The 9,886-nt window shown below is 34.2% G+C and overlaps 1 protein-coding gene across 3 annotated transcripts in view; it reads right to left on the reverse strand.

Annotated features, from left to right (window-relative positions):
* AGTPBP1 (ATP/GTP binding carboxypeptidase 1) overlaps positions 1-9,886 on the reverse strand; it is a 170,193-nt gene that overhangs the window by 17,987 nt on the left and 142,320 nt on the right. For 2 of the 3 annotated variants that reach the window (XM_060155351.1, XM_060155350.1), the window contains exons 24-25: positions 9,246-9,422; positions 5,149-5,309 (exon numbers count right to left, since the gene is read on the reverse strand). In XM_060155351.1, coding sequence (XP_060011334.1) covers positions 5,149-5,309; positions 9,246-9,422 — 338 coding nt within the window. Of the gene's footprint in view, positions 1-26; positions 548-5,148; positions 5,310-9,245; positions 9,423-9,886 lie in introns of those variants that run through there. The other variant, XM_060155352.1, reaches the window with a different exon arrangement.

Here is a 9,886-nt window from a genome sequence, read left to right on the forward strand (position 1 = left end):
GTACAGTAGTACAGTAAAACAGCTGGCATACAGGGGCTGGCATCGAGTGAACAGGCAAGAAGAGTTACTGACTGGAGGAGGGAGAGGAGAGATGAGAGATTATAGAACTGAAGGATCATCAGCAATGGGAGACGGAGGGCAAGCTGCAACTTCACTCATGCCTGACGCTGATGACATAGGTTCTGGTTCCTTGCTGGATTCAATTCTATCTACCCTCCTGAAAAAATGATCCAGGGATGTCTGGGTAGTAGCTCTTTCCTTCTCATCATAGATGACACAGCAGCACTGGATTGCATTCTGAACGGCTGCTGCAAACTTCGTGTACTATTCTACATTCGGCTCCTGTGCCTCAAAACTAACAGTGCCTCCTCAAATAAAGAAAATCCCCTTGCCATTTCCTGTGTTGTGAATCTCTTTGGTTCTTCAGTTACTTCTTCTTCTTGTCTCACTTCATCCTTTCTCTGGGTCTCCAATTCCATCAGGTCTTCATTAGTAAGCTCCTCATGTTGCACAGCAAGGAGTTCAATGAAGTCGTTCCCTTGCAGATCTAGCTTGAAATAAAGATACTGTACTACTGTACTCTATACAGTACTATACAGTAAAGAACACAAAAGCACAACCACTTGTAAAGGATGCACGCAGATGACAATGTACACCAGACACATGAACTAACTTACATGATTGGACATGTGAACACACGTTTCCATCTTTGAAAGTTTGCAACTTGAAGGTTCGTGTGTAGGGGACTTACTGTATAGAAAATTATCAAATCACAAAGGAAGAGCGCAAGAGAGGAAGAAAGAAACAAAGGAATTACAAAATAACCAGAAAACAATTAAAATGACAACAGTAGGTCCACACCTATCAATAATTACTTTAAATGTAAATGGACTAAATTCTCCAATCAAAAAACAGAGTGGCTGAATAAATAATAAAAGAGACCCAACTATATGTTGCCTACAAAACACACCTCAGTTTCTCAGTTTTAAGGACACACATCAACTGAAAATGAAGTGATGAAAAAATAAATTCAATGCAAATAGAAACCAGAAGAAAGCAGGAGTAGCTATACTTATACCAGAAATAAAAGACTTTAAGCCAAAGACCAACAAGAGAAAATAATAAGGTCATTACATAATAATAAAAGGATTGGACTTCCCTGGTGGCACAGTGGTTCAGAATCCGCCTGCCAACGCAGGGGACACAGGTTTGAGCCCTGGTCCGGGAAGACCCCACATGCCACGGAGCCACTAAGCCCATGCACCACAACTACTGAGTCTGTGCTCTAGAGCCTGCGAGCCACAACTACTGAGCCCATGTGCCACAACTACGGAAGCCCACGTGCCTAGAGCCCATGCTCCACAACAAAGAGAAGCCACCGTAATAAGAAGCCAGTGCACTTTACGAAGAGTAGCCCCTGCTCGCCACAACTAGAAAGGAAGCCCGCATGCAACAACGAAGACCCAATGCAGCCAAAAATAAATAAACAAATAAATAAATTTTAAAAATAATAATAATAAAAGGATCAATTCATCAGGAGGATATAACAATTGTAAATATTTATGCACCCAACATAGGAGCACCTAAATATATAAAGCAAATATTAACGGATCTGAAGGAGGGAACAGACAGCAATATAAGAATAGCAATGAACTTCAAACACCCACTTTCAACAATGGATAGATCATCCAAGACAGAAAATCAGTCTAAAAAAAACCACTGGAATTAAACTACACATTAGACCAGACGGACCTAACAGATATATAGAACATTCTATCCAACAGCAAAAGAATACATAGACACACATGGAACATTATCCAGGGTAAATCATATCTTAGGCTACAAACAAGTCTTAATAAAGTTAAGAAGACTGAAATCATATTAAGCCCAACCACAATATAAAACTAGAAATCGATTGGGAATTCCCTGGTGGTCCAGTGATTAGGACTCTGTGCCCTCACTGCTGAGGGCCTGGGTTCAATCCCTGGTCAGGGAACTAAGATTCCACAAGCCGTGTGGTGTGGCAAAAAAAAAGAAAGAAAGAAAGAAAAGAAAACTAGAAATCAATTAGGAAAACTGGAAAATTCACAAGTACATGGAGATTACACAACATGTTCCCGAACAACCAATGAGTGAAAGAGAAATCAAATATTTTGAGAGAACTAAAAATGGAAACACAACATACCAAAACTGATGAGATGCAGCAAAAGCAGTTTTCTAAGAGGGAAGTTTATAACAATAAATGCCTGAAAAAAGCAAGATCTCAAATAAACAACCTAATTTTACACCTCAAGGAACTAGGAAAATAAGAACAAACTAAGCCTAGAGTTAGCAGAAGGTAGAAAATAACAAAGATCAAACAGACATAAATGAAATAGAGACTAAAAAGAAAAAAAAGATCAATAAAATTAAGAGCTAATTTTTTTTAAAGATAGAATAGACAAACAGTGAGACCTTCCAAAAAAAAAAAGAGAGAGAAATTATAAATGAAACAGGAGACATCACATCAGATACCTCAAAAATACAAAGGATCATAAGAGACCACTATGAACAAATATACACCAACAAACTGGACAACCTAGAAGAAATGGAAAAAATTCCTAGAAACATACAAGCTACCAAGACTGAATCATGAAGAAATTAACAGAAAATCCGAACAGACCAATTACCTGTGAGGAAACTGAATCAATACTCAAAAACCTTCCAAGATAACCCCAAGACTAGACGGCTTCAATGATGAATTCTACCAAACATTTAAGCAAGAAATAATAGCAATTATTTTCAAACTCTTCCCAAATTAAAAGAGGAGGGAACAACTCCAAATTCATTTTACAAGGTCAGCATTACCCTGATACCAAAGTCAGAGAAGAAATTTTAAAAACAAGAAAACTATTGGCCAATATCCCTGATGAACTTAGATGCAAAAATCCTCAATAAAATGTATTAGGAAATCATATTCGACAATACATTAAAAGAATCATACCTAAACCATGATCACCTTGCACCCTGAGATGCAAGGATGGTTCAACATATGCAAATCAATCAATGTGATACACCACATTAACAAAATGAAGGACAAAAATCATATAATCATCTCAATAGATGCAGAAAAGCATTTGACAAAATTCACCATCCATTCATGATAAAACTCAGCAAACCAGCATAATAAAGGCAATATATGACAAGCCCACAGCTAATGTCATACTCAACGATGAAATACCAAAAGCTTTTCCTCTAAGATAAGGAACAAAACAAGGATGCCCACTCTCACCACTCTTATTCAACACAGTACTGGCTTGAGCAATTAGGCAAGAAACAGAAATAAAATGCACCCAAATCAGCAAGGAAAAAGTAAATTTTCTCTATTTGCAGTAGACAAGATATCATATAGAATCCCTAAAAACAGCACAATGTTAGAAGTAATAAATGATTTCAGTAAAGCTGCAGGATACAAAATCAATATACAAAAACCAGCTGCATTTCTATACACTAACAATGAAACATCAGAAACAGAAATCAAGAAAACAAACTTACTATAGCATCAAAAATAATAGGTAGGAATAAATTAACCAAGAAGGTGGAAGATCTGTACACTGAAAACTGTTAAGACACTCTACTCTTATGTTCAAAGCAGTATTATTCACATAGTTAAAGTATGAAAACAATCTAACTGTCCATTGATGGATGAATGGATAAAGAAAATGTGTATATAGATATACAATGGAATATTCAGCCTTAAAAAAAAAAAAGGAAATCCTTTCATTTGCTACAGCATGGATGAAACTGGAGGGCATTATGCTAAGTGAAATAAGCCAGACAAAGACAAATACTGCATGGTGTCACTTACACATGAAATGTTAAAAAAATAAAAAAAAGAATTGGAACAACTCAGAAACAGAGTAGGAAAGTGGTTGCCAGGGGATATGGGGCAGACAGAGGACGCAATAGGGAGAGGTTAGTAAGAGTGATACAAACTTTCAGGTGTTGAGATGAATAAGGTCTGAGGAAGTAATGTATAACATGGTTATACTAGATAACACTAGATTGTATAATTGAAATTTGCTAGGAGAGCAAAACTGAAAAATATTCCCTCACACACAGACACAAAGGTAAACATGTGATGTGATGGATGGGTATGTGAATAACTCAATGGGGTAAATCCTTTCACAATGTATACATATACCAAATCATCACAGTGTACACTTTAAATATCTTACAATTTTATTTGTGAATTTTACCTCAAAAAGATGGGGCGGGGGAAGAATACATGAAATAACTTAAAAGTAGGCTTCTAAACATCAATGAGAACAACTTTATTTATACTTATTTATAAATAAATATATTTATTTCCATTATCGTTTAGCAAGTGTTTTGAAATATAGAGAATGCAGAGGATCACTGCCTCAATTATCACATTATATAAGAATCGAGTTCTAATTAATGTTTTACTACACTTAAAACTACTAAATTGATATATATATGTAACATAGCTTGGCAATAAATTAACAAATCTGATGTCAATGTCCAACAATAAAAATCATGTAGGTTCTATAAAATGGGACTATTCCTACCCATATGTATCAAACTATAAAATGCTAAACGCTGCTACTATGATTAAAAATTGTGATACTAAATTATCTCTGAGCCAATAACCGATCAAATTTTACATACACTGAATTTTAGGAGCAAAAGTTTACCTACTCAGAAGGATACTACTTGGCAGATGTAGTTATATTTCCAGAGGGATATTAAATTAGCTGTTTCTAGTAGATGTAACCAGAAGGTGACTGGAAAGCCATCTGATATTTGTAGATTATCAACAAAATAAAATTTCTTTTGAACTATGAATCTTGGCTCCAAGCCTTCTTAATTTACATACTTATCTGATATAAGTAACTGTTTTCCACACTGCTTATTTTTAAGTTAAAAGTAAATCATTAAGATCACTAAAACAGCATTCCAAATATAAGGATATTTCATTAAAATTTTATCCAAATACCAATGTTAAAAGAAGCAAGACTTATGTATATTAATTCTAAAAATGCTCCTGGCTGTCAAAATCTCTGTGCCTTTCCTCTGCGTAACTAATTTAATGAAGTTCAACAATATACTACCATATAACAAAAGAATAAAACAAGTATGTCTTACCTAGTTACTTTGCAGCTCGATTCAATCAAGTCATTTTCAAAGTCAAGCAGGCTAGAAGGCAGATTATATTCCAGTGGGGATGTCAGTCTTTTCAAACGCAATAGACCAACACAAAATTTTGCTCCCATCTCTTCCAATTCTCGAGTACCAATCTGTAAACCCTAAAAATAAAGAAATAATAAACATGTAACTAGGACATTTGCTATCCTCTGGCTATATCTCATTTAAATTACATAAAAGGAATTTGTAACTATATTAATAAAATAAAAGTCTGGCACTTTGTATGAACCTAGGACTCATAAGCACAGTGTCTTAATAACATAAGATTATTTTAAGTCACAAAGGAAACTGTCTTAAAAAACCATTTCTAAAATGTCTATGCTCATTCACTGCATGCAAACTATTTTCACCAACACACTGGGGAGGAAAAAACAGATAAACATCTTGTGGTTAAGTTATTCTTGGAGCTCATGAGTGAAATTATATTTTTACAAGATCTTGCTAGTACTTCTTGTAATCTACTACTTGTATGCCGATGTTGAAATATTATAGTGCTACCATCAAGGCTCCAATCTGTATACTTGAACATTACTTTATACATACTTTTCCTGAATGATAAAAAGAAATTGCTGAGTAAAAAACAAACAAAAGAAAGGTAACTATGTCAAAAAATAATCAGACGAATCTAAGCTAATGAGGCAGCAGTAAAATAAGTTCTTATGTTCCATGTCAGTTAAGAACGCCCGTTTCAAAGTTGGTCTACTAACGCAAAAACAAAATTTTACCACAACCCTGTTTTAACCAATAGTTTCTCAATAAACAATATATACAGTTTACCAAAAGTTAAACATTACCAAATAAAAGGATAAAAATGGACTGTAAATCAAGACGTTGCTTATCATTTAATTCTCAGATAAAAATGAATCTCTAAAATAAATGCAATCCTTACACCAACAAAGGTTGCAGGCGTAGATGAGAGCAGACTAGACTTTCAATGACCAGACTAAAAGCACACAGTAACTGAAGAGATAAATTATAAAAACTGTTATTTACTCTACATAACACATGCCTTCATAATAATGATTGACTGATTGTTTAAATAGTTTGGCCATCTCCAAATATTCTAAGAAATGTGACCTAACTGACTTAGAAAATGCATTTGTCTTCTTAATCTAAAAGCTTTAGAAAGGCTATGCCTATTTCTGAATTAGCTCATCAAAAATAAAAATAAAGAATATTTGATGTAAGAACATTCTTGAGGGTGAAGAGGTTTGTTTCTTAAAATATTATTAGACTTACACAACTTATTAGCTAATATTAACAAGTTTGAAAAGTATACGTTATGTGTAGGGGGGAGGATGGGGGTATATGGGCATTCTGTAGTTTCCACTCAATTTTTCTGTGAATATAAAACTGCTCTTTAAAAAGTTTATTGGGACTTCCCTGGTGGTGCAGTGGTTAAGAATCCGCCTGTCAACACAGGGGACACGGGTTCGAGCCCTGGTCCGGGAGGACCCCACATGCCGTGGAGCAACTAAGCCCGTGCGCCACAACTACTGAAGCCCCCATGCCACAACTACTGAAGCCCACAGGCCTACAGCTCGTGTTCCACAGCAAGAGAAGCCACCGCAATGAGAAGCCCGTGCACCGCTATGAAGAGTAGCCCCCACTCGCCGCAGCTAGAGAAAGCCCGGGTGCAGCAACGAAGACCCAACGCAGCCAAAAATAAATAAATAATATTAATTTTAAAAAACTTTAGAAAAGTACATGTTATGATCAAAGCACTGAATTTTAGATGTAAAAAACTTAGCTTATTATTAGTAGTAAGACATACTTCTCTCCATAGGAGTTTTAAATCAGTGTAACTCTATCAATGGAAATCACGTAAAGTATATATATATGTCAATGTAAATCGTATAAAAGAGAAATGACTATATGTTAGGTATCTATTTTATTTTTTAAATTTTATAAATAATTTTTAGAAAACTCGTCTAATGTTTTACGTTTCAAAATATATTTTAGCAATTTTTAAAACGTAGTTTTTTCAATGACTAAATAAATTTATCAAAACACAAAAAGAACATTTAAAAAAATCCAATGAAAGTCTATCAGTAGAATCCAAATATAGTAAGAAAGTGCTACTATTATTATGCAACAGATGATTTCAAGGGGCATGCAAGTCTCAGCTTCCCTGACTTCTTCTCTCCCTACTCCCAGAGACTAGTTTCACAGACACTGATACTTTAATTTACCTTCTCCAGCCGGACTGCATCTCTTTAAGAACAGATAATTTATAGTCTATTTCCCTAAATCATAGGAACTACCTATGGTCCTTTACAAAAATGACTGTCAAGCTTTTTTCCATCCCACACACTTACAGTCCACTAAAGCAATGATTAGGAGGCAGGGTCTGTGGGCTGGAGTGCTCATGCTCCTCTCTTACCACAATCGCGCCTTTGGTAGTCCAAAAGACACTGTTTTACAATATTTGAAGAGATTTCAAAATATAGCACATTTTGGAAGAATAGTATACTGTGGTCAACCTAAATCTTAGGGAAGAGTCACTTTACAGAAAGAACTAAAATTTCACTAAGTTCTACCCATCTAGGCCCCCAAAGTTTGAAGGCCAGTTGCAAAATCTATACAATTTTCTTCCAGTTTGTTACATACTGGAAAAATCATTTAAGCTCTCCACTTGAACATTTTGGCATCAATCATAATATGTTTACATTTTTAATACTAACCAATTGGAAGATTTTTAACTCTTTCTAAACATAAAGTTATAATCACTTTTATGTGACATATATGAAAATCACTATGAGATTCAGATTCCTCTTGTCCATGTCAAAAAAAACAAAACACAACAAAACAGAATGAGTGGAATAATTAGCATGACACCTGAAAAGCTTTTTGTGGCCAAGGCAAGAAAAATAAATATCCGGGTTTACAGTTGCTTACCTAAGGTCCAATTCATCGCCTTTTAAGTTCTCAATCTTTTGTGGTACATACATACAATGGAATATTACTCAGCAATAAAAAAGAACAAAATAATACCATGTGTAGCAACGTGGATGGACCTAGAGATTGTCATACTGAGTGAAGTAAGTCAGACTGAGAAGAATAAATATTGTATGATATCATTTATATGTGGAATCTAAAATAATGGTACAAATGAACTTATCTACAAAACAGAAATGGAGTCACAGATGTAGAAAACAATCTTATGGTTACCAGCAGGGAAACGCGAGGAGGGATAAATTGGGAGATTGGGATTGACATATACACACTACTATATATAAAATAGATTAACTAATAAGGAACTACTGTATAGCACAGGGAACTCTACACAGTACTCTATAATGACCTATATGGGAAAAGAATCTAAAAAAGAGTTGATATATGTATATGTATAACTGATTCACTTTGCTGTACGCCTGAAACTAACAAAACATTGTAAATCAACTACATTCCAATAAAAAAAATTTTTTTTAAGTTCTCAAACTTTAAAATTAAAAAATTCAAAGTCACCTAACATTTAATTACTCTTAAATTTCAAAAGTAAAGTCTGAACTCATTGTTTCCCATAAAAGGCTATGGTACCATAGGAGGAGGAGAAGAGGAGTCTTAGTAAAGAAAAAAAAAATTAGTGAAGGAATATGCATTTAAAAGTCACACACACACAAAGTCTAAATTAAAAGAACTTAGTGTAATGTGTTTATTTCTAAATGCATAAATATATATTTACATCCAATAAATTAAAATGATAGAACATTTTATTAATAATGTACTACTTGCACAGCTCATTAAAAATTACTAACCGTTATTTAAGTGTGTATTACAGCATGCTTTCTTAATGACTGTAAATAGACTCAACCAAGATTTCATAAGGATCCAAAGCAAGCTATTTAGTTCAGAGAAGTTAAGAAAAAACAAAACAAAAAACTGTTCTTAAGATCGCATATAATTCAATTCCATTATTGCAAGTTACATTTAGCTCAGTATAACAAACATATCATTTAATACATACTTGAAAACTACTAGAGCATATATGGAAGACTTGAAAGATTTTTATGGCTGGAAGTCCTGAGATGTTTTACCTTATATTTTCCCTGATCACAGCCACACAAAGTACTCTCCATGGTATAGCTTCTTTGTACTCCTATCTCTCTCCAAACTACAACACGTGCTGTAGATTCTTTAGATTTTTCTACTACGAAGCTACAGCTGCTCATGCAAAATGCTGGGGCAATATGGCTCAGAATCTTAGGCAAAGTCTGCAAAGATAAGAATGATAAAATATTTCAAGAGCTTTCTTTTTTTGTCATTTAAAATTATTTTAACTTCTAAATTTTGAAAAATTTTGATGAAAGCATAGTCATTAGAGCAGTCACATGGATCTTCTTCCTATATCCCTTGCCATTCAAAACACTGAAAGAATCCTTACTAAATTAGACTTTTCTGCTTTCCTAGACAAATATTAATCAGAAACTAGAATGAACGAAAGGATAATATTCATAGTACCAACCAATAAATGGAATAAAACCATGTAAAAAAGACATGTTTTAAAATATGAAAACATATTTCAAAAAATGAAGAAACTTTAGTCATGAAGATGGCTTGACTAAGAGATTTAACACTGTAAACGTCAATCACCCCTGAATGAAACAATAAAGCTAAGACAGTCACAGTCTAAATGCCCAGAACATTTTTGCAACTTAAAATTATTCTCAGGTTCACG

Source organism: Lagenorhynchus albirostris, chromosome 7, assembly GCF_949774975.1.
Source record: "Lagenorhynchus albirostris chromosome 7, mLagAlb1.1, whole genome shotgun sequence".
NCBI classification, from domain to species: Eukaryota; Metazoa; Chordata; class Mammalia; order Artiodactyla; family Delphinidae; genus Lagenorhynchus; species Lagenorhynchus albirostris.